This window comes from Argentina anserina, chromosome 2, assembly GCF_933775445.1.
Source record: "Argentina anserina chromosome 2, drPotAnse1.1, whole genome shotgun sequence".
Taxonomy (NCBI): Eukaryota; Viridiplantae; Streptophyta; class Magnoliopsida; order Rosales; family Rosaceae; genus Argentina; species Argentina anserina.
In genome coordinates, this window is record NC_065873.1 from 29,248,532 (window position 1) to 29,273,254 (window position 24,723).

A 24,723-nucleotide genomic window follows, 5' to 3' on the forward strand; every position below is an offset into this window, starting at 1 on the left:
TTTTATACTTTCATAGTAGGACCGGACTCGGTGCTAACGGTTCGGTTTATGAGCACTAACTGAAAACTGATATTGAATTCTCGGTTTCATATTTTTTAAAACCGAAACCGAAACTGACAAATATATATATATAAAATGCGGTTTCGATTAACCTATAATTCGGTTTTGTTTCGGTTATAAAACCTAATATCCTTATTGACATTTCGTACTTAACTAATGAAAATAAAAAAAATTAAAAGTGAATGAGTAAGCTACAAGTTCAATACTTCAATTAAGTTACATTCAACAAATAAATAATCCATAACTCGAATATTAATCAAACAAAAATATTGTGATTTGCTGAAATACAACAAGTTAACCAAAATAAATATTAAACATCATGAGTTTCATCACAAGATGTCCAGATTTGTCTTAACATGAGGGCTAGTTGACAAAACCCTTAAGCACCACATTAGATCTTTGCATGCATGATTGTACACATACAAAAATCAAAATCACATATTACTTTGTATAAAATCACATATCTTTGCATGTATATATTTATTACCAAACATATTCTTTGCATAAACACCCGATTATATATGTTCATCAAATACAAGCTATAACCTTACCTCCTAATTCTCGGTTCGGTTCGGTTTCCACTAGTTTTCTAAAATCATATAACCGATAAACGGCACCAATTACTCAATTTGGTTTGGTTTTTGGCACCGACGCGGCGGTTCCGTCAAATTATGGTTTCTCAACTTTGATACGGTTCAATTATGGCCAGTTTCAAATTTGTTGGTGTCAAAAAATCCAACCCTACTTCATATTCGATTTACCTCGGAGTTGTACTTGATCAACGTAGGCAGCGTTATAATATTAGGTATTGCCTTTTGGGACAAACAAAAGGAATAGTTTTTTAGCCTAACCAAGCTAGCTGCCAATATGTGTGATCACCTTTTCCCTTCCGTTCCCTTTTGCTCTCTGCCACCAATTCATGGACAAATGAAGTTCTACGGAGATTTTGCTGATTTTGTCTATGAAACGTAGGAGGAATAAGCTAGGAGTGTAATTGTCCTGATTTTCTGTACCGTGATAATCAATATTTTATGATCGAGAATTCGAAAGACATAAATTACTTATCACAGTAAAATTACGATTTGATTCTTGAATGTGGTATGAGTATAAATTACCACAACTGTGGGCATATTACAAGAGCAATGCACGTGCCCTCTTACTATCTTCACCCAAAAAAAGGAATCTCATAGTACCACCGGCCCCCATATCCAACCGCAATTGTTGTTTCTCCACTCTACTTAGCCAGCCAGCTACTCCTTAGTACTTACCTTGTCTTTCAATCAATACCTCTCTCCCGTCTCTTATTTCTTTCTGCTTCAAATCTTCAAGCTTGAACAACACCACCGTCGTTCCAGATAAGCAGAGAGATCGATCGAAACTCATTAAGGATGTTAAACCCTCCAGAAGAACTACCAGATTGTTTATATGCAACACAACCAACACTAATCCGCCCAAACACGCCAACTCCCAAGCATTGCCTCACTCTCTCCAATCTCGATGACCAGAAGTTTCTCCGGTTCTCGATCAAGTATCTCTACCTCTTCAAATCTTCTATCAACTTAGACGCCATGAAATACGCCCTCTCTAAACTCCTGGTCCTCTACTACCCTCTGGCCGGGCGCTTGAGGTCCAGCCCCGACCGTGATCAAAAGCTCGAGGTCGACTGCAATGGAGAAGGTGCTGTGTTTGCTGAGGCCTTCATGGATATCACTGCTGACCAGTTTCTCGAGCTTTCCGATAAGCCTAACAGGTCTTGGAAGAAACTCTTGTACAGGGTCGAAGGAGGTCTCACTTTTTTGGATATTCCTCCTCTTGTTGTTCAGGTACTACTGCTACTAATCTACTCGATAACTCCCCCCATCTCTCTTCAATTTCCGGTTTATTCTCCTTATATCATTTCTGTGTTACAAACGTTCTTTATCCAAACCAAAAGAAAAGAAAGGGAAAAAAATGGCATTTTCAACGTTCCAACTTGTACTTTCTTCTTGTTCAAAACACAACTTGTACTTTCTTCTCTTCTATAGTTGATCGATGTTGGCTCATTCGCTAACCAGTTTTGAATCAAATGGCAAGCCAAAAAAAAATAAGGGAAAAAATAGAAATGTAACCCTGACATTTCACACTAGGACCACCCAATACAGGGTACTTTTGTCCTTTTAGAGGCAAAAATTTCAAAATTTTCCCGAATTACAGTCTAGTTTAATCAAACGGGGGTTGATATTTGTATTTTCTTTTCTCAACTAAGAAAAATTAGCAAGATCAGAAAAGAATAAAGAAAAAATAAAGAGCATTAACCTCAGGAACAAAAAAACTATACTTTATCAATCATTAATATTCTGCAAAAGTTGCATAACTTTGCCTGATTAACTATGACACTACATTACATTGCAAATAGAGAAGTGGCACATGTCCATTTATTCGTGTTGCTCTAAGATAGTGACCCGAGAGCCAAAGAGTACTAAGCGACCCCCCTACCCCTTTCATCGTACAAATGACATGTATTCATGCATGTTTCATTTCAATATTTATAGTTTTGATTACATCTAAATGAGAAAAATATAGGAAAGATATGTTATTCTTCTTTATTAGCAGCACACGATTTAATAAGCGATAAGTGGAATCGACTGTCACATAGATTGTAATTTAGACTCAAATAAACATGTTTTATTATAATGTGAGAATAAATAAAGAAATCAATGAGTAGACAAAAAAGAATATAAATCTCTCTCAAAGCGCTAAAATTGAATATAACTCAATAGAGTCAAATCAGTACGAGCATGCGTCACCTTATTGGTTACTAATTAAGAAGACTATGTTCGATCAACCATTTTTGGAAAATCTCCACTATTATTACTCATACTTTTATAATGAGTCAAAATAAAAATATACCGAAGGATAAAAAACATAAAATAGTAAAAGAAAAAGAAAATCACAAAAGATAAAAATGAAAGAGAATTATTGTGATTAGCACTATTTTAATGGGAAGTTGAATCCATGCAAATGCACGGGTAAAAGGTTAAAATGAACTGTGGGTTCAATTATATGATTGAGCAAGTTTATTATTATTATTTTTTTAATCATGATTGAGCAAGTTTATTTATTTTGTTGATATAGGTGAACTCAAATTAGCTCTAAACGGTCTTCATGCACTCGCGATCACGTGTGCTTGATGATCTCCGCTCCTTTAAAAAAACTTGATTATCTTATTTTGGATGTAGAATGTGTAGTTTAACATCATGCCATTCAACAAAAAACAAAGAGAAAAATAGAATTTAATAAATTCTGGACAATTGATAGTTAAAAAATTAACCAATCAAACACGTCAACTCTCGTTCTTGTTTTATAATAAAAGATTTTCTCTTTAAAGAAAAAAACCATAAAATCTGTTTTGCAGGTCACTAATCTCCGCTTTGGAGGAATGATCCTCTGCACCGCAATCAATCACTGCTTATGCGATGGCATCGGCACGTCACAGTTCTTAAAAGCATGGGCCCACCTAACAGCCAAACCAGATCTTCCTTCGCCAATCTCACCCGTCCACTCTCGCCACGTGTTGAGATCTCGAAACCCTCCAGAGGTAACCTTCTCTCACCCGCAGTTCACCGTAAATAAGGAAAACGCCCACGTGGACGTCCTCAGATTCCTCCAGTCCCAGCCGCTCGTCCCCACATCCTTAACCTTCACTCGCTCTCATATCCATCACCTCAACCGCCAGTGCTCGCCATCGCTAAAATGCACCGGTTTCGAAGCCCTAGCAGCCCACACGTGGCGTGCATGGGTTCGATCGCTGGACCTGTCACCTTCCCTCAACATAAAGCTCCTATTCTCCGTTAACGTCCGGCGGAGGCTGAAGCCGGAGACTCCACAGGGTTATTACGGTAACGGGTTTGTGCTAGGATGCGCACAAACCACCGTGAAGGACTTGGTCTCTGCTAACCTGCACCACGGCGTTAAGTTGGTCCAACAAGCTAAGGCAGAGCTCAGTGACGACTACGTGAGGTCTATGGTTGATTTGTTGGAGGACAAAGCGGTAAAAACAGATCTGTCGACGAGTTTGGTTATATCACAGTGGGCTAAGCTAGGGTTGGAGGAGTTGGATTTTGGAGAAGGGAAGGCACTTCACATGGGTCCGGTAACAAGTGATGTTTACTGCTTGTTTTTACCAGTTATCGGAGATGTAGGTGCGGTGAGAGTGCTGGTGTCGGTGCCGGAGAGAGTGGCGGAGAAGTTTGGATATTGCATGACTGAGTTTTTGGATAAAGAGTTCAACAATGGAGGTGAACATCATTCTATTAATGGATATCATGCAGCAGACAATGGAATTATGGAATATTAATTAGTGTTTGATGACTTCTTTTTCTTTCTCTAGTTCTGTTTCAATGCTCCCAGCCACTATATATATTTAAGTATCATAAAATGGCACGGGATCGAGCATCTCACCGTGACCTGAGTTTTTATTATTGTATCCTAATGACTGCAAATTTTTAATCTATTTGTTATTTTTCATAATTTACTTATTAACTAAAACCGATATATGAAGTATGATCGCTCCCATTCTCAGAGCCAGAGACCGATAGTGATCTTGTAAGCTAGAAGCATTTGTATCTGATTCTCCATTGTCCATGCATATATGGAAAATCATAATTAGATCCACTTAAATCGTCATCACTGTTGAAGATTGAATGTTCAATCCTTTCTGTCTTGTCTGGAAAGAGGCATTACTGCATTAGCCATTAGTCCATGACTGAGCGTAAGCATGAACACTTGCAAAACCCCGTGAATAACATGCTATATATGTAATACGTTATGTTATAGTTAGTAACCATTTAGATCTTTAATTAATCCGATAAAATCATAGAGTAAATGATTGTGCTAGCCGTGATCGATCGTTATCTCTACCTTGAGTGCTTGATCGGATCTACACTATCAGTAGCTAGAGCGATTCTCGATATAATATAATATAATATATATATATATATATATATTGATCTGAATCTTCTGATACGTCAACACTTGCACGTCTGCAACCGCACTCTTGGACGATAATGATATTCAAGTGGAAATGGCATTCATACACGTTCATCTATAGGTCTATATATAATGGAGTTAGATAAAGTTCCGGTCAGTTGCAAAAAATATATAGCAAAGCATATGGCCGGTATGCAAGATAGGTATAAGGCCACTAGTGCATTAGAGCAACATGGCACTGCTAGGTTTTCTTTATAGACCCACAAGAAACCTATATTAAAGTGTCGTCTCACAAGCTATGATGATTCAGATGTGAAAACTAGCTCTGTTGCTTCATATTGATTTATAAAACTTCCAACTATCCTCAACTCGCGATCGATCAAGTGATCGATCATATTGTGTGGCTGGTATATATGTTTCGCTTTCTTTGCTCTCAATGTCCAGAATCTGGTCGCTCTCGAATCTCTCCATGTTATATCACCTTTATAAACAAAGTAATGGAAACTAAACTAACCACGAGGAAATGTAGATGAACAATTGCATGAACATGAGGTGTTTCGCTATATAATCAAGTGATGGTTTCAGTACGGTGCATATGAATTTTATACATGTATTAAAGAATGTGAATTAGATCTTACCCACCACTATTGTTACACTATACATTCATCACTAGACTAATTAATTAAGCTTTGTGGAGAAAAATATATACCTATATAACAAGAAATAAAGTTCTTTTTTTAGGGGGTAAGAAGAAAGTTCTTTTGTAATCCTGAGTTAGCTACTTGTGAGTGGTGACATGACAATTTTGGTGATGAAGGAAAGCCGATAATTAGATAATTAAGAAAAGAAAAGGTGAGAATTCAGGAATCTCTGGTTTGGTGTCATGCACGCATGATGCATCTCCCTTTACTTCCGAAGAACTTATTTTCGTGACCAGAATCAATATAATTGCATCAGTTCAACTTACATATGTCTCCTTGATTTTTCAAGGTATTGCAGGGACTGTGATTGTTTCTTTGTTTGTTTCTTGAATAAAGTCTGCAGTCGGATCTTGGTTCGACAATTACTCGACTCGACGACAACCAAGTCTTGCCCTTCGTGGGCCTTAAATCGGAGTTCGTCTCCGTTTGTGCTTCATATGAGTTAAGGCTTGTCATGATGAGTTCAGGAGTTCATACGTTATGGCCAGTAAATTCTGCCACAATTCACGACATGTTATGTCTTCGATTTGCTTCTTTACTAATCTGAGTAAGGTACTCTGACGTTTTTCGTTTAGGGTATTTTTTTATTTGTTATGAACATAGATTCTAATCCAAAATCTTGTTTGGCTTGTTCCAAACTAAATCCCATGTATCATTGTTTCATGTTATATGAAAATAATGTTTATTTGATAAAAAAAAGTTATTTTTTTTATGACAAAATACTGGTCATTCCTTACACTTTTACAAGCTCAATAGTTTACTCCTTCAAATATCAATTTCAACTTATCACTCCTTATACTTTTTGAATTCGAGCAATTTGGTCTTTCCATCATCTCTCCATCCAATTTTGGTGTTAAGTTCCATTCAATTTACGTTTGTCAACCAACAACTTAACACCAAAATTGGATGAAAATATGATTAAAGTACCAAATTGCTCGATTTTAGAAAGTATAAGGAGTGATTAGTTGAAATTGAAACTTGAAGTAGTAAACTGTCGAGTTTGTGATGATATTCTATGGAGTGACCAACATTTTGTTTTTTTTGTTTTTTTGTTTTTTATCTCACGGAAACTATAGTACAAAGTTACCAATGACCAACTTTCTTGGTAACCAATTTTATCAAAAATAGAAACAATAGTACAATACTACTGTTTTGGTTAAAGTAAGTGAAAGCCGTGTAGTACCAGATTTGGCATAGTGGTTTCTTTAGAAGTGGGTGAGGGACTAATCAGTTGGCAATTAGAGGCCGTGTGTTGTATAACCATATGATATTGATTAAGTTGTTCTTTCAGTCGCATTTGGTAATAATTAAGGTGGTGTTACGCGTTAGTGGTCATCCAATAATGTATTAGTACGAAGACGATTTTGATATATCATCCATTATATGATAATCATTTGGTTCTGATGACTACCACAACTTCGTGATAATCATTTGGTCTTTATCTGTTGTATTTTGACACATGAATTTATTACACATAAATTATAATTTAATATATTTTTATTATATGTGAAATGACATTCATGAGTATTGATGATTTTAAATTAGAAATTCAGGTTTAAAGTTTAGAATTTAAGGTTTATGGTGTAGAGTTTTAGCGTTTAGAGTATTAGTGTACGGTATATAGTTTTAGAAAAAAAACTAAAATAACCTTTGACTAAATATTTAAAATATAATTTTTCTAATTAAATATTGCATGCCAAATTATAATTAAAATTGTAGACAACTAGACATTTCCACGTGGAATTACAATAGCTCTAAAAAATTTCTCAACCTGAAGGATATCGCACCATTTCCTAGTGAAGAATTTTGCACGCAGTAAAATTTATTTACTTACGACTCATTTGGTTCAAGGAAAAGAAGATTAAAAATATTGTTAGAATGGAAAAAGTCAACCATTTTGAGTTCCCTCCTTTTCTCTATACGGTTGCAAAGCATTTCTATCACAAACACAAAAATAAACAACTTCCAATTGATAATGTGTTCCACCTTCTGTCAGGTATTGGTGAATGCTATGTCCAATGCATGGGTCACTTGATTATTCAGAGTTAGGTTTCCTTATTTCTGATCTGTGTGTTTCTTAGTCGTGTACCTTTGGTTTCGTTACGGTTTGTTAAGAGGACTGCTAATAGAGCAGCTCCAATTGGCTCGGTTAGCTTCCTTTGATGCCTTTGGCTTCACATGAACTATACCTTCATATGTGGAATTCCATATATCGTCAGATTGCAATGATCTCCATCAATGAAGTCATTCACTCTTCTTAAAATATAAACTTCTAATTTCGTAGTCATTCCTTTCCGTGAATCAAATGAGACCTTAATGGAAAAAAAAAAAGTTCACTTAATCACATCTCTATACACTATTATTCATGCATCTCTCTAGACGTGTACTTGACATGTTAGGGAAGTCTCCCTATTGCTAAACACGAGAGAGACATAAATTAGGAAGAACAATTTCATGCTCTCAAAATGGCCCAAATCCTACGGCCCACTTGTACTACGCACTTTGCGTGCCTGCGAAGAAAAGAGACTCACTCCCCTAAAAAAAAAACAAAAAAGAGAGTCAACGCCGAGTCGGTCGTCGACTTCAAATTAAAAAGTTACCAAAGATATTTTGTTTCCCTTATCTCACCGCCCGACGGCGGAAGCTAGGGTTTTCCCAAATTCCTAATTCCCAATTGCGCCGCCTTCGAATCCGCTCCGTTCTTTTCACGTCTCCCCCACTTCAATTCGCTCCTTCTTCTTCCCGGAACTCACTGAAAGTCTAGAACTTTCTCAGCTCATCTGTACGGAATTCGATTTCTGGGTTTCTGAGAGGTCTCTGGTAATTCAATCAGCTGCGCAATTCGAATTTTCTGTCCGGTAAGTTTCGTTTTTGACTGAATCTTGGTGTTCTGAACTTGCATTGTTACTAAAGATTTGAATTTTCCAAGTGTAGTGTTTCCCTTTTCGATCATTACTGCTTGAGCTGTATAAATCAGACATCTGAATTGGGCTTTTACTGTTATGGTTTAGCTTTAAACTCTTTGATTTGGTCTTAGGTTGCTGAGTGTGTTCAATTGTTGGCTTGTTTTGTTTTGATTGAAGTTGCAGTGATGCTTATGTCAAATTGTCAATCTGAGTTTTGTATATGTGAGATTGGTGGGTTTTTCTGTTTTAGGGTCTAATGTGATGTTTTTTGAACTGATTGGATTGAGAAGGCGACTATGGGGAGGCCGGTGCCTGAGAACCCTTGTGGGCAAGGGATTGCAAAAGCTTCAACAAGCATGTGCATTACACATGAGGCTCAGTGCCCTGTGCGCAAGTGGTACTTTACGAAACAGGAAATCGAAGACTCTCCGTCCCGGAGAGATGGCATTAGCACCAAGAAAGAGTCACACTTGCGGAGTTTATACTGCTCGTTTCTTCAGGAGATTGGGATGAAGCTTAAAGTGTGAGTTTTTCAGATGCTTTGGTTTGGATGTTGATTGTATCGTAGGCCTTTTAGTTTTGAAAATTTAACGTTCTTCGATTATATACAATGGCTGCCCTCATTGATTTTAATAGAATGTCATCTATTCTCTGCTTGTATGTACTAGCTTTGCCTGGTTTAGTTGATTTGGACTTTTCAACTTCCAAGAATTGAATCAACTTCATTTACTATTTTCCCTTTTATGTAATGCATATTCTCATCATTTATTTCATTGCCATCTTATGCCATAAGTAATTAATGGCACATGTGATTGATATTACATCCTTCAGGCCCCAGCTGACAATATCATCTGCAATGATGTTGTGCCACCAGTTTTATATGCGTCAATCTCACGCTAAGAATGGGTGGCAGGTAAAGCTTTTGTATGTGAATAATGTTGATTTAAACTTTGTTTTCTATGCCTTGGGTGCACACAAAAATAACATTTGAGATTCCCCAATACTGTTTGCATTTTCTTTTAATATAGAGATGTCTTATTTAATTATGTGATAATATCTTCCAGACAGTGGCAACTGCGAGCATATTTCTTGCCTGCAAAGCAGAAGATACACCACGCTATCTGAATGATGTTGTTGTAGTTGCATATGAGATGGTGCACAAATTTGATTCAGCTGCGTTACACCGAATCAGACAAAAAGTATGTAGATATTCATTTGAGGCAATGTTTCATTGTAATCATTCTTGCTTAAATTCACCTCCCGATGTAGGGGTTTCTCAATAAGCAAAAGGAATTGATCCTAGTTGCTGAGAGACTTTTGCTGTCAACAATCGGCTATGATCTGGACATTCAGCTTCCGTACAAGATACTTGTTGCTGCCCTAAAGAAATTAGATCTTCTCCCTGATCTTGCTAAGGCAGCATGGAGTTTTGTGAATGATTGGTGAGGATACTTTCTTGTCCTTGTAGCAGAGCTATTTTTATGCCTGATGGAGATATAAGTTGGATTTTTATGTTTGTCTTTTGCATGACTATATATTTCTTATGTATGAATGGGTAGGCTCCGCACATCATTATGCTTGCAGTACAAGCCGCATTACATTGCAGCTGGTTCAGTTGCTCTTGCTGCTAATTTTCAAAAGGTGAAACTACCTAAGGAGAAGGGAAAAGTTTGGTGGCTTGAGTTTGATGTTACGCCGAAACAGTTAGATGGTTAGTGGCAATTTCTTTCTCCTTTTCTTCCATTTATTTCTTTCTGTTCGAGGATTTTCTGTTCATGTCATGTATTGATGTCTTTCTAAAATCTAGCTCAGGCCATATAAGAAACGTGGTTGATCTTTCCTTAGTGATAGTTTCCTAACATAGTATCCTCTTCTATATATGGTATAAGACTTAGGTTCTGTCGAGTAGTAAACTTATTGATCAGGCTTACTGTTCTTTTTGCATCTCTGAGTTTAAATTTGAGCAGATTTCGTATCTGATATTCATGTTGTGTCTTTGTTATTTGTCAGAGGTGATTCAGCGGATGCATAGCATGTTCAAGCCTCTACCGGCTAAAACTGGGATGGCCGTTCAGCCTGAAATTGTATCTAAAAAGTCAATTGATAGTAGCCCTCAATCATGTATATCAAGTGAAGCAATGGTAGACCAGCATCCTAGGCAAGGTGCCGCTGTGGATGATAGAGGATTAGGGGGAGAGTCTGTTATGTCTTCGAGTAGGCAAAATCTTGGAGGTGAGGACTCTGCTACTGCTGGTAAGGATGCTTTACCATGCCAGACAAATGATAGTAGTATTGTCAAGAATACTGGTGATGAGATCAAGCCAATAAAAGGGGAATTGGATGATCAGAGCTCATGCAAGATTCTTGAGGTTCCTAAAAGCTGTGGTAAGATCGATATTAACCGTATTCGAGAATTGAAGAGAAAAAGATGTGATAAAGGTGTAAATAAGAAGTTGGCAGGCTCCATACATGATGAGCTAGATCCTGAAGCCTGGATAGAAAGTGAGCTTGAAAATGGAGTTGAGCTTCAAGATGCATCTACAGAGAAGAAACAAAGGAAGGCTTGATGCATTTTATGTTGAGGAATGACGCGTTTGATGCTTGTAAACTACATTACGGCATCATCTTCCTATAGAGTGTAGCACATGTCATTAGATGGTACGTATTTCAAATTGCAATTACATTATAGCAGTAATTCTTTGCGATCATATTGCTCCTGGAAAAGTTCAGCCCTTGAATTGATGCAGGTCCTGTGTGTTTCTGATGTATGAATGATTATAAGTTCTTGTTCATAATCGTAATGCTCGAGTATACAAATGGGTTTTCAAATATGTCAACTTACTCGGAAGCTTATGTTGGGTTTGAATCTTCAGAGATACACGTTATATGCCCAAGGGGCATCACATAATTTCTGCTTATGCAGATTTAATAACCCATCTTCTGTTTCACTTGCTTAATTAATTCAGAGAGTTGTTGATTATTCTGGTATATATGAACTCTTGAGGCAGTTCCATTTATCGATGCAAATGCAGAAACAATTCTGGCACGATGAGTCGATGATGGTGCAGTTCGGGTTGCAAAAGAGGCAAAAAAAAAGGGCAGATTTTTGTTAGTGATTTGTTAATTTATATATGATTAAACTAGGAAGATGATGGAATCGCATAAAACAATGAATTGTATATGAGTTTGGTTAAGTGGTATGGGAAGCAATTAAAGAACAAGAACTATAGTGCGAGAGAACAGAGAGTTCGGCAGAGAAAAAAATATGTGGGAAAGTGAACAGAGAACAGAGAATAGTTATGTAACTTTACACAACCCTACTCTCTTTTATCAAACTATGAATTTTAGAGGCGTCAACCTAGGCCTTAGTGACAGTCCCACTTTCTGACGATGATGACCTCTAAAAGCAACTCTAAACTTTACAAGCTTTCAAGAATGATAAATTCATTTGTTCTTTCAATCTTTCTTTAAGCGGGACACCATGAATTTTAGACATCCGTTGACATTTCGCTCCAAAGACAAATGATGGTTAACAATGAAATTTCAACCATGAAATCAGTATTAAAACACAAGAAGCCACTGAAATTAGTACAAAAGAAGTAACAAAACAAGTTCAATGGAATGCTTAGCAGACTGAACATACATGATCTAGGGTTCGATGGAACTGAAAATTAACTAAACATAGAGGGAACGATCTCATCGATGTCGACAGTGAGCCTTGCACATATCTTGGCAGTCAATAGATAAATGCTGATAATAAGTGCTAACGGACATCAGATTCTGATCATCTTTTCAGATATGACTCATATGAGAATTACGCAGCAACAAAACAATCCGACTAACAAGCTGGATTTGGCAAGAAATAAACTATTACCAATAATCTGCTTAGACCTTCCCAATGTGATGGTACCAAACGCAGAGAAGGAAAGGAAATATGCAAAGAAAGGAGTAAACTTGATTAATTCATAGCTGCCTCTCAAAGGAGCAGGAGATTACAATATAAAGGCAACAACTTAGAAGAAGACAAACGACGTGGTTCTATCTGCATACAGCTCACAAGGCTAAGCCCAAACACTAGCATAGTAGCATACCACAAGGTGGGTGTACAGAGAAGATTTAGAGGGTGCAGAACGTAAGATAGGGTGAGTTGTGGGGTGGCTCCAACACAATGACTATCTAAATTCAACCTAATAGAACATTAATTGGATTCACAATAAGAAGCTGGACAAATAGATCAGAAGAAGTGCAGAAATTATAAAGAAAAGTACATACGCCAAACCTTAACATTTCTTCTTCTCGGAAGTCCCATCTCTTAGATGGTACCCTCTTAAAAATAAAATTATGAGGTGGTGCTTGCAGTTCAATAACGCCAAACTCCAATTCTCTTTGCACTTTTATAATTTTGACACCGGACTTCAGTTTTTTTTTGCACTTTTCTAACTGGAGCATGAGATATGCGAGCTTCAGCATCCCTAATCTGAACCGGTCCAGGCCTGCGTCTAAGTGCCACGCTCGTAGGAGATTGTACAAGAATTAAACTAAAATTACTAGACAGAGCATAACGAAGCATATATATTCAGAGTGATGATTGTGGCACCTCAGTGACCTCACTTTACAAATTGGCAGGAAAAACCGAAGTGTCAAAATTAATCAAACTCAAAAGGCATAAGGAGAGACCTGAATTCCGCCCAGTCATCCTTTGCACCTCCTGTTCATTGCTGATCGACAAGAGCTACTGCCAGTTCACTAACGTCATCCATATGTGCCTTTTGTTCCTCCAAGCCATCACCCAAATCAACCCCATCCAGCATCGCCATAGCTTCATTCAAATAAGACTCAACCGATTTCAGAGCCACGTCTCGGGTATTCAAACTGTGCAGCCTCTGGAAAACACGCGACATCTGACATCGCCAATACCACCTCCTCCATCCTCTCCTTGAGCGCGGCAAATACGAGCCCGCAGCCCTCAGTCTCCATCAAAGCCCTAACCCAACCTCTCCAAACCCTAATTACTGCCTCCCTGTACTTCCCTCCCGACGACAGCGCCAAAAACTTCACCGACAAGTTCGTCGCGACGGCGCAGTACGCCGCCTTCATGGAGTCCGTAACCAGAATCCCTAGGCCGCGGTCCAAAACCTCGATAGCCTCCAAGCACTCGAGCATGGTTTCGGAGACCGGACAGTCATTCAAGATTTCGGACTCGATAGAGCGGAGGAGAAGGGTCTTCTTCAACCGAGGACTTGACGACGAGGTCGACTTGACGGCAAGGACGTGCTTGGCGATCCTCCTCACCTTGTCACGCTCGCACCCTGAAACAGACGACATCGACAAGTCCATTCTTCACTGTGATTGAGAGAGAGGCGTCTCTCTCGCTATATATAAGGGTCTATACTTGGATCTGGGCTCACGTGAGTATATTGGATTTGGATCTAGTTTGGAAATCAAACGATCGAGTTGGGCTACTTATGTGACGAATCTTGTGTGTTCTTAAGAAAGGAAATTTATCCACTTTTTGCGGATATTTCAATTCCGGCCAAGGACGCGATAGGTTCAATCCGACTAATTCTTAACAATTAACAACAAGAGGAAACATTATTATATATACCCGGTATATAGTTCATGTGGCGTACCTATTTAATGTTATTAGTTCATTTTTACTGTGTTTGTTTTCAGTTTGTTACTCATATTTAAATAATATTTTTCACTTTCACCTCGTGCATGTTTACCACAACATTGAGTAATATGATTGGCTGAGTACACCACATGACAATGCCACGTGGTATTCCGGGTACACATAAGAATTACGACAATGCCCGAGCTGTCTCAATTACTGCACAGTGGGATTCATTGCAGCTCTAAAAATGGAGGGTAATTTAAACTCTTTTACTTTATATCATTTTAGTGATTTTACTAAGCAAGTATCAACACTGATCTCTAATGACTGTTCTTTCGTATCTTTGATTGTTTTGCAGACCTACACCGTGTGGATGGATTGCAGTAAAAGTTTTTCTTGTGAGAATGCAGACCTTCTACACTATTGTACGTGTACATGCATTGCTGCAGTAAGTGTTCTTTTAGATAATTAATAGCTTTACTGAAAAGAGCAACACAGAATTTCTGCTTGTATAGATTTAATAACCCCATCTTCTGTGTCGTCTGCTTAATTAATCACAAAGTTGTTGATAATTATTCTGGTATTAACTCTTGATCGAGGAAATTCCATGTATCGATGCAAATGCAGGAACATTTCCGGCAGGATGATAGTGCAGTTCTGGGTGCAAAAGAGGCAGATAATAGGCAGAGTTTTTATAGTGATTTGTTAATTTATATATGGTTAAGCTAGCTAGGAAGATGATGGAATCGCATAAAACAATGAATTGTATATATATAAGTTTGGTTCAATGGGATGTGAAGCAATTAAAGAACTATAGGTACAGCCAGCCCCTTAATTGGTGTTTGATTTCATGCTGAAACTTAACAAGCATATATTCTTCTGTTGCAGTTATTTGTCTCCTATCTCAACACTCCTTTGTTTATATCCTGCAACTTTAAGACCTCCTTTCAAGGGTTTTGCTATGAATTATTTGACCTAAAATGTACACTCAAGTGGTTAGCGTCGCCCAATAATGATCTATAAAAGATGGCCAATAATGATAAATAGTGCTCGCTTTTTAGGGTAATATATTACTTGTGTTATAACATATAGATCCTTTATGTTTACCATCACATCAATTAAAACTTTATTTCGAAAAGAGTAATGATATATTGCCCTTGGATGCAGCAATAAAGTTGTTTTAACATATAAATGGCGGGTTCAGTACATACCTGTATAACATACAGCAGAGTTTTGTAGACAAAAAGAAAGAGCATGTGAAATGCATGATGGGTATAGAGTAAAAGTTTTGGCATACAGGCGCGAACAACATATTTTTCCATAAATGGCTTAAAATCTATTTGACATTTTCACCAGCTTGTACAGAATGAGTAGATTATATACTTATAGAGAAAATATAAGAATGTTCAAGGCTTCAGGCTTCTTGCTAGCTAGCTAGGTTTAGCAATAATCAGTTTCAGTAACGAATTTGTTTCTACGGCTAATTAACCTGGAAATGTAAAGCTGATGGCTTTGGTTAGTGATTCGAATGTGAATCAAGATGGTTTTAATTCACTCATTGTACATTATCTATACAATTAATTAAGGAAACCTAATTTAACACTAAGATGTGTTCATCGTATTGTACGTACCAAACTACCGATCAAAACTACCAATTAATCTATTTAACAATAATTTGAACCAGTGTACGCTGTATTAATTAAATTAAGTTGGCATGGCTAAATGGCTAGGATGATAGAAATATTAGGGATTCAGGGTTGAGTGCCGAAGACTGAGTGTATGTCGACCTTAACGCTGACCGGCAAGGACTCCAAAAAATACAAAACCCTAATTTAAGCTTCTACTTAATTTAATTGTGATTGTGGACTCTAAAGTCGCAATTTGTTTTTATTAATTGATAAAAAAATGATGGGGGAAAAACACTAGAGTTCAATTCAATTATTGGTCATTTTGTGAAAACTGAAAACAATTTGCTTCGGATTCCTCTCCTTTCTCATTTCTATGACTCACATGCATTAAAGAAAGAGGGAATCAAGGTAGGGAAGAGATCATTCAACCGTGCTTGTTTCATCTATTGTACCAGAACTGAAAATTGTGATGGGATTTTTAAGCCCCTCCGAATTGTCATTATTGGACAAGAATGTGTAGTTGGCGTCTCGTTGATGATCACACAAATATGTGAAAGTTTTAATCCATCATGGATAAAATATATATATATGCAATATGCAATGACTCGATTCATGTTTAAATCCTACCCACATATCATCTTTTCGTACTGTTATATATCCATAAGTACATCCCACGTGTGTGTCTATATATATACAAAATTTATCAACTGCGGTCGTCCGTACGGTGCGGATTCGGCAATTCTGGCCGCATCGATGCGCAACGACGGCACCGACTAGTACAACCGCACTCCACTCCTCCCGATGTTCATGTCTGTGCCGGCCGGAGCTGCAGAGCCGGCCTACGGCGGCCGAAATCTCCACACGGTGCCCATAAATTTGAAATTTCGAGATTCCAACCGGCATAGGCAACAACGTCGGGAAGAGTGGAGTGTGGCTATGCTAGTCGTCGCCGTCGTTGTGCATCGCCGGTGGCCAGAATCGTCGAATTCACCATGTGCGGACGTCCGCAGCCGAGAAGCTCTATGTATATATATATATATATATATATATACAACTCTTTAGGTGCAGACATCTGTAACGTGCGGATTCCGCGATTCCAGTGACCAGCGGCGCGGAAGGTGTCGGTCGCACTCCCCCCTCCCGACGCTTCTGTTTGTGTCAGCCGGAGGTGTAGCGCCAGTCCATAACGGTAGGAATATGAAAATTTTCAGAATCTGCCCAAAAATTTCAAGATTTCGGCCACCGTAAGCAGGCATTACAGCTCCTACTGGCACATACAGGAGTGTCGGGAGAGGGAAGTGTGGCCGGCACCTTCCGCACCATCATCGCACGCCGCCGATCATTATAATATCTAAATCCCTACGGTGCTGACGTCCGCACCGAAACAGATTATATATGTGCGCGCGCAATATGCATGAGGCCATGATGAACTATGGATTTAGAACTAATTTACATATTGCATGTGCGCTGTCAGTTCTAGCTGCTTAATTAGCTAGCTATCAACACATTTGGATGAATTTGTACATGGAAATCTCTGAAGAATCATGAAAATAAATAATTATAGAAATTTTGGAAACCAGATGTAAAAGCAGCTTTAATGAAAATGAATCTTGGAAGATAGTAAGACTAGCAAATAAGGAAAAGGTGATCGACAAGCAAGTCGTGAAAGAAAGAAAGCAAGAGATGAAGAAAAGGAAAAGCTCACGATCGATAAAGAAGCAAAGCTTTAAACAAGAAGAAGAAAATAGTTTGAATCGAACAATACACAGGATCACAGATAAACAAATTCATGTATTGCAGTTAAAATTTGAATAGTAATAAGATCGAATTGGGGGCAAGCTGGGAGGCTAGCTAAAAAGGCAAAAGAGAAGCTAAAAGTAAAGTGAGGGGTTGCCCTTGCCCATGCTCTGATCTCACATTCCCCTTTTTCGTCTGATGTGAACTCTGTGGGGTTTATCAAATTATTATACATCACTCGCTTATATGTTTCTTTGATGATCCATAATGATCGACAATGACAACTTAATCATGCTCAAATTTATATTTAATTTCTCTATTTTTAACCCCGAACATGTTAAAAGAGGCTAGGGCCGGGTATATACATATGATCGATTTATGGAATAGGAAAGGGATTCTCGATCATACCCTCTTTCATTTTCTCGATCGATCCATATGAGAAGCAGAATACAACACGTTCACAGTATTCTCAATAGAGAGCGTCTTTTCCGATGTATATTTCTCGATCATAAGCATGAGAATAATCAATAATGGCATTGCATTCTAGTTAGAAAGAGACTGAGAAAACCCTAAACTGGTCTTGGAAAAAAGTAGCAGACAAGTCACAAGTGTAGTTACAGGGTGGACATCAAGCACAAAAATATGTCTAGCAAGAGGGTTACTGGATTGGAGGTTTGTTTGCCACTACTTATATGATTGGACAAGTAGATGAGATATCTTTTATCTTCTGTTGACATATAATTAAGAACTATTTTGAAAATTATCAAGTCTAATCTCACGTTTGCTTCAACAGGATCTAGGGCAAAAAAGAGTTTAAAACCGATTCACTCAACGTCTTTTTTCTGGATTAGGTCTTCATTAAGTACATATATAATACTGCATCGATATCTATGGATCTCTTTGATTTGTTCATCATAGATCTTTCTATCACCCCCTTAATTAACTTAGCTTGTTTGGAATCACAACGTACATCTTTGACCTAGCTATAGATTGTTATATCAGAATCGATCGAGTATATATTTGATTTAGAAATGATCGATGTGATGTTCATTTGTTATGGTTTAACCTACTCAGCTTCCATGCATACAAAAAAGGTGGCTTTAAAAAAATTAAAGATCGAGCATCGATCCATCGGATCAAAAGCTCATTAAAAGTCGACCAGATCACACAGATCAATCACCAGACCAGTCATGTAGGTTGACCAAGATAAGAAACAACTGTGCAGTCGTTGAACATATTATTGAAACTAGCTATATATATCTAGTTAGCTTCATCATACATATAAATGGAAGTCTATTAATCTTAGTTATAGACATATATATGCCGCAATAAGCTATGGGAACCAATTATATTACTGATCTATTATATATGAATTATCATGCAAGGTTGGGAAACCCTAATCTCATCAAGGTTATATGAATAGAAATTCATTATAACTACTAAAAATTAAGTTATGATTTCAGAATTCAGATGCACATATATATATGAAGCCAACTCTGTGTGTGAAGCATGGTCATTGGTCAAGGTGGTAGCTTGCTAGTTAATAACTTCTGATAGAACGAGTTCTAGGATGGGATCGAATCAAATGCAAAACTGGTGACTTTAGTTGTGAGTGTACGTGCGCATCTTAAACACCAAAAAGAGGAGGAGGGTGCAATCATCGTCCTCTTTTGTCCTCAATTGGCCTCTTGAAGATTACCATGGCCGTGTGAGTAAGACTTGCGCTTTTTTCTAATGGAAGTGATGTTCACCAATTAATCAACAGCAACATGCAACGATAGGTAAGATAGTTATGCCATAATCAAAATGTTCTCCTGGTATATGCACGCATGCATGCATGTATGGCTGAATGAACAATATTGAATCCTCGCACCTCCTAATTGTCCTAAGTCGCATTACAAAAACTGTAATTTTACCATGAAAAGAGCTGTAGTATCTCAGTAATCCGATATTAGTCTATTGTTACAAAACTCTTACTATTATAGCATTTCCATTTTGAAGTTTGAACATATATTTTGTAATTTTGTGATATTTCTTCTCACGATCGTATGTCTGGTTCTTCTAAATATATGATATTTCTTCTCACAATCTTATGTCTGGTTCTTCTGAATATATTGGAGGATGGTTGGGACTACCCAGATCTCTCCATTTGATCTCCTCATAAAAAGAAAACGTAAATAAATGAATAACTTCGATCATTACTGCAGATCGATCGACATATAGCTTCTATTTGGCATCGTGTAGATATATACTTACCGACCACCCCAAATGGGAGATCGATATATAACTCTCTCGACATGTGGGGTTTCAGAGAGAGAGAGAGAGAGAGAGGGAAATAAAATGAGAAAGAGAGCGTGGTGATTATCATTTGTCTTGTGAGGCGTTTGTTGACAGCCTTGGGATCGAAGGCAGAGCCTCACTTAATCATGACATAGTGGAATGAATATATATTCAAGTATATAATCATCTTCCTCTAATTGCAGCTTGCTTTAGTTACTTGCTAGCTAGCTACATATACCAGAGAGTGTGCATATCATATTATCATAAGAGAGAGAAACAAGAGCTGAAAAGATTAACAATTAAAGTCGATCTGATCGAAATAGAGAGATGTATGTTCCTTATATATATTGGACCGTATGGAAATGAATAAGAACAAGTAGCTCACGCTCTCTCTCTCTCTCTCTCTCTCTCTCTCTCTGAAAGTCTGCATCTTTCTTTCTTTTCAAGGTTTCTGCTTTAATTAATAAGATCGATGCGAACTTGAAAGAGAGTAAAGGGAAAACTCAGGAAAAGTGACTAGCTAAAAGCAGCAAGGTAAGGTATATATGTATATGTATGCGGCTGTCACCTGAGTACTTGGTTTTCCATCCATCTTTGATTTGAGTGAGAGAGATTTCAATTCCATGAGCATATTAAAGCTAGCTTTTATAGTTTGATTACCCTAATTAATCTTTCTTTGATCTTGGGATTTTCAAGCCTTTCAAAAACAAAAAACAGAAAATTATCTTTGCGCATATGGAGTCTGCAAATCTCCATCACCAGCTCCAAGAGAATCTTAGTCGTCTCGGGTCTTCTTCTTCCTCTTCTTTAGCTACTGCCCCATCTTACTATGGAGTTCGAATCAAGCATGCTTGGACCCAGCCTCCTACTAATACCACCAACACTGATTTGTAAATCTCTCTCTCTCTCTCTCTCTCTCTCTCTCTCTCTCATTATTGTAATTGTTTGTTTGAGCATTCAACAGTGGAAATTCTTTCTGAAAGTTTTTTTTTTGAGAGAATTCTTTCTGAAAGTATAGTTATGCTTGTATCAAAATAAATGCAAGTTAATTTAATTAATTCTTTTTTTAAATTAATCTTCTATTCCCCTATTATCCAATTTATGAACGACGTACTATTATCATTTTGAATTTACTATTATCCTTGTTGCTTCTCAGAATATGGTATTTCTGTAATGTTTGTGATAATTAGGTTCAAGGGTATGGATTCATAAAACCATGCTTCAACAATATCATGGAAAAATTGATGATGGGATAGTTATACCATATATCAAATGGAAATTAAGTAATCTAATTTTCCTAATTGATTGTTTGTGCAGGAGCAACCCATTAAATTCAAGCTTCAACGGTAGTAGTAGTAGCTCTATTAATATGGTACCTGATTTGGGTATTCACGGCTGGCCTCCTAGTAATAGTAATTTGAATAGAGCTGGAAGCAGTAGTAGTGTTAAGGAAGAGCTTTCATCATCTTCATCGGACTCAACCTTTCCAAAATTTACACAAATGCTGACCAGCCCCTCTACCACTAGTATTAACCTTGACGATGATGACTACCAGTTTTCTACTCCTACAAGCCTCAGCCTTATAAAGAATGAGCAGAAAGAAATGTTGATGAATGATCTCAGTGAAAAACTCTTGCTCAAGACCTTGTCCTCTTCGGGAATTAATCATTCATTAGCTGGGGATCATCTTCATCATCAATTTTACAGCTCAAATAACAACCATGTCCAGAACTATACCCACTTGATGCCTGGGAGAACAGGAGGGCAATACTTCAGCCAAATTTATCCAAGTATAAATATTTCCAACTTAAACCAACAGGCATCGCCGTCGTCAACAATCTCAAGCTGCAGCTCCTTAGACATGAACTTGCAGGCTATGGATCTTTTAGCTTCTTCGAGATTTAGTACTCATGAACCTTCTAATTCACATGAAGCCCTTGGCATATACAACAAGGAAGTTCGGCCTAATTTCTTTGGTCTTCAACAGATGCACCAGTCAAGAGCAGATCATCATCATAGTCTGCTATCTTGCGGTACCAATAGTAAGGTGAGTATCATATCTCCTTCTCCAGCTAGCTAGCTAGCTTCTTCTTCTCTTCCTCATGTCCAGAGGAAGTGAGCATCAACAACTGTTACCCTAGCCAAATGGAGATATCAGCATTATGTTATGAATTAAAATAATATTTTGTTCTTGCTGATTATGCAAGCCTGCAATAGTTTTTTTTTTTTTGAAATGGGAGCCTGCAATAGTATATGCGAGTGCTATTAGTTTAACTTTATGTTTTCAAGGCATATACTGTACTATTGCTAGTGCTGGCTAGCTATGTTTGTTAGCTAAAGTACGTGGCTTAATTCATTCATCTAAATATATTAAACTTAAAACGGAGAGGTTATGTATGTTAATTAAGCTTGCTAGCTAGGCAGTCTACACATGCATCTACTGAAAAAAAAACGTACTGTAACAATTTACTAAACTCGGGTCAATTTACTAAACACATTTATTAACATTAACATAATTGACCTTCTAAGTAATATGACTAATATCTGAGGGTATACGTAGATGGAGAAAATGAAAACATTATTCAATAAAACCCCTTTATTTGATCACTTAGTAATGTGGCTCCAAAAGAATATATATATATATATATATATAGCCTTCCCTTTTTGCAACATTGGGACTATAGCTTCAAACTTTATACATGCAATGTGTGTTGTTATAACTTATAACCCTGTAATTGTTCAGAGAACACTTTTCTTTCCGATCTCTTTTCTTTCTTGCTTTCAAAGACAGCTGATTTCTGTAATCGAAAGATAGAACTGATCATGTTCAATCTGTTTCTCTGTAAAGATATCTCCTTTTGAGTATGAAACCGCAGAAGTAAAGCGACCCGGCAGTTTGATAGAGCCAACGGCAACACAAGCAGCTGCATCTAAGAAATCGCGGTTAGAGTCACGCACTCCCTGCCCACCCCTTAAGGTAGCAATTGATTTATTATTTTTTCTGACGAACAGGTCATATACGTATTCGATCACTAAGACTTTAAACTCATCAATCTCTTCCCTGTTGTTTTGTATTTCAGGTTAGGAAGGAGAAACTAGGCGACAGAATTGCAACTCTTCAGCAATTGGTTGCACCCTTTGGCAAGGTAGCTAGCTAGCTTACTTAACTTTTTCAATTTATAAGGGTAAATCTTATACACATCAGTACGTGGATCTTAGCATCTGCATTTCTGTATGATACGAACAATAATTTGCTTTCGGAAAAACTAAATATCACCCCCGTATATAGTCAAGAAATCAAACCGTACGTGAAGGCCAGCCATCAAGATTCACTCTGTTAGATATTTTCACTAACTAACAAGAAAATTTGTATTTCTTTTGCAGACGGACACAGCATCCGTACTAATGGAGGCTATTGGATACATCAAGTTCCTTCAAAACCAGGTTGAGGTACTACTACTTTCACTTGCTTCCCAGTTCCCACCGATTACTATCGACATCTTGCATGCATATAAATCATACTTAGATTGTATGGCCATGATCTACTTGAGATATCAAATTTAGTTAATAATAATCATGCTTTTCTGAGGGAAACCCTACTATATACCCTACGTCAAGTACGTACCCTTTGATCTGGTTTGGTCAGTAGTACCTGTCGTCAAATTCTCATTGATCACGTACACTCGTGACAGTTCTTCCCTCCACTGTCCATAGGTTAATCCCTTTTGGCATAAAGATGTATATGCATGATTAGAAAGGAGATGATCAATAGGTCTAGTACGTTTCAATCACGAAATATGATTTGATTTCTCCTTTAGCTTGTACTGCTTTATACATAATTAGCTAAATAGTTTTGATTTTACACGTTTTGGTTTGTGCATGCAGACACTAAGCGTCCCATACATGAAATCATCACGCAACAAGTCCTCTAAAGCAATGTTGCAAGGGGTGAGTACGTAATTATTGATAAGATAATCTGACCATGATAAGTCTAATCAATCCTGTATATATCATAACCCTATCCCTTGCTAACTGATTGCTGATATATATATATATATATAGCCGAAGCATGTAAATATACGCTTCAGTGATAATGAAGTGTTTAATCGATCTAATATGGCATTAATTATTGTGCTGATCATTTTCAGAGTGTGGTAGAGATGAATGGCTCAGAGGGAAAGCGTGATCTGAGAAGTAGAGGGCTGTGTCTGGTGCCCTTGTCGTGCATGTCGTATGTCGCCGCAGGTACTGATGTCGCCGCCACCACTGCTGGTGTTACTGGAAGCGTTAACTGGCCAAACCCTAATTATGGTCATGGAGGAACTTGAAATAGGATTAGTCATGTTCTGAATTCTTTTTAATCGCTTATCTTTTAAGGTTATAATTGTAACCGCGGGTTGATGAAATCGATCAGCTCCAATATCCCTCTGCAAGGCCGCCTAGCTCTAAAGTATGCCATTTATGTTCAATAAGGCCTCTCAAGTTCAATGGAGCAAATTTTGTTGTCCTCTAAGCAGTCAGAACAGGGATGGAAGTTTGATCCATTAACCATTCATCGATGCATGTACTGTTGATTGTAGATCTTCTTATATATGCAGTTTTAATCTGATTTCAATCCGTTATAGCTAATATTATAGACACGATGTATGGATCGTATATGTCTCCGTATATGCCCATGCCCATGCCCATGCATACAGGCTATACAGCTAGTTAGTACGGTTGGCTAACGATGTACATGGCAACTGGCAAGATAGATGAGGTAGACGATCCATAAGATTATGGCAAGCCCAAAACCCCAATTCAATATGTATACGTACACTTTTAAGGAA

At 37.6% G+C, this 24,723-nt stretch overlaps 3 protein-coding genes across 5 annotated transcripts; all 3 read left to right on the top strand.

Annotated features, from left to right (window-relative positions):
- Positions 1–1,276: 1,276 nt before the first annotated feature.
- On the top strand, positions 1,277–4,508 carry LOC126783421 (alcohol acyltransferase 9). The gene is made up of 2 exons (XM_050508891.1): positions 1,277–1,883; positions 3,455–4,508. The coding sequence occupies exons 1-2, from the start codon at positions 1,449–1,451 to the stop codon at positions 4,394–4,396; spliced, it is 1,377 nt and encodes a 458-aa protein (XP_050364848.1). The 5' UTR covers positions 1,277–1,448; the 3' UTR covers positions 4,397–4,508.
- A 3,859-nt stretch (positions 4,509–8,367) lies between these two features.
- LOC126782959 (cyclin-T1-3) lies at positions 8,368–11,490 on the top strand. Of its 2 annotated transcripts, none has more exons than XM_050508318.1 (7): positions 8,368–8,587; positions 8,813–9,158; positions 9,467–9,548; positions 9,700–9,834; positions 9,905–10,077; positions 10,195–10,346; positions 10,646–11,490. In XM_050508318.1, the coding sequence occupies exons 2-7, from the start codon at positions 8,932–8,934 to the stop codon at positions 11,200–11,202; spliced, it is 1,326 nt and encodes a 441-aa protein (XP_050364275.1). In that variant the 5' UTR covers positions 8,368–8,587; positions 8,813–8,931; the 3' UTR covers positions 11,203–11,490. The 2 variants fall into 2 exon arrangements, with proteins under 2 accessions (XP_050364275.1, XP_050364274.1); XM_050508317.1 differs by having other exon boundaries at positions 8,926–9,158.
- Positions 11,491–20,288: 8,798 nt separating this feature from the next.
- Positions 20,289–24,516, top strand: LOC126783250 (transcription factor bHLH110). Of its 2 annotated transcripts, XM_050508684.1 has the most exons (8): positions 20,289–20,428; positions 20,591–20,784; positions 21,212–21,941; positions 22,743–22,871; positions 22,975–23,040; positions 23,279–23,344; positions 23,780–23,842; positions 24,043–24,516. In XM_050508684.1, exons 2-8 carry the CDS (start codon positions 20,630–20,632, stop codon positions 24,220–24,222), a joined length of 1,389 nt encoding a protein of 462 aa, XP_050364641.1. In that variant the 5' UTR covers positions 20,289–20,428; positions 20,591–20,629; the 3' UTR covers positions 24,223–24,516. The 2 variants fall into 2 exon arrangements, with proteins under 2 accessions (XP_050364641.1, XP_050364640.1); XM_050508683.1 differs by having other exon boundaries at positions 20,289–20,784.
- The last annotated feature ends 207 nt before the right edge of the window (positions 24,517–24,723 follow it).

What these genes read in the sequence shown, in the direction of transcription:
- LOC126783421 (XM_050508891.1), top strand. Translation starts at nt 1,449, where the DNA reads ATGTTAAACCCTCCAGAAGAACTACCAGATTGTTTATATGCAACACAA. An exon ending in TTCCTCCTCTTGTTGTTCAG is followed by an intron (nt 1,884 to 3,454) that starts GTACTACTGCTA and finishes TCTGTTTTGCAG; the next exon opens with GTCACTAATCTCCGCTTTGG.
- LOC126782959 (XM_050508318.1), top strand. Translation starts at nt 8,932, where the DNA reads ATGGGGAGGCCGGTGCCTGAGAACCCTTGTGGGCAAGGGATTGCAAAA. An exon ending in ACGCTAAGAATGGGTGGCAG is followed by an intron (nt 9,549 to 9,699) that starts GTAAAGCTTTTG and finishes AATATCTTCCAG; the next exon opens with ACAGTGGCAACTGCGAGCAT. An exon ending in TGGAGTTTTGTGAATGATTG is followed by an intron (nt 10,078 to 10,194) that starts GTGAGGATACTT and finishes ATGAATGGGTAG; the next exon opens with GCTCCGCACATCATTATGCT.
- LOC126783250 (XM_050508683.1), top strand. Translation starts at nt 20,630, where the DNA reads ATGGAGTCTGCAAATCTCCATCACCAGCTCCAAGAGAATCTTAGTCGT. An exon ending in CTTGCGGTACCAATAGTAAG is followed by an intron (nt 21,942 to 22,742) that starts GTGAGTATCATA and finishes TTCTCTGTAAAG; the next exon opens with ATATCTCCTTTTGAGTATGA. An exon ending in CTAAAGCAATGTTGCAAGGG is followed by an intron (nt 23,843 to 24,042) that starts GTGAGTACGTAA and finishes GATCATTTTCAG; the next exon opens with AGTGTGGTAGAGATGAATGG.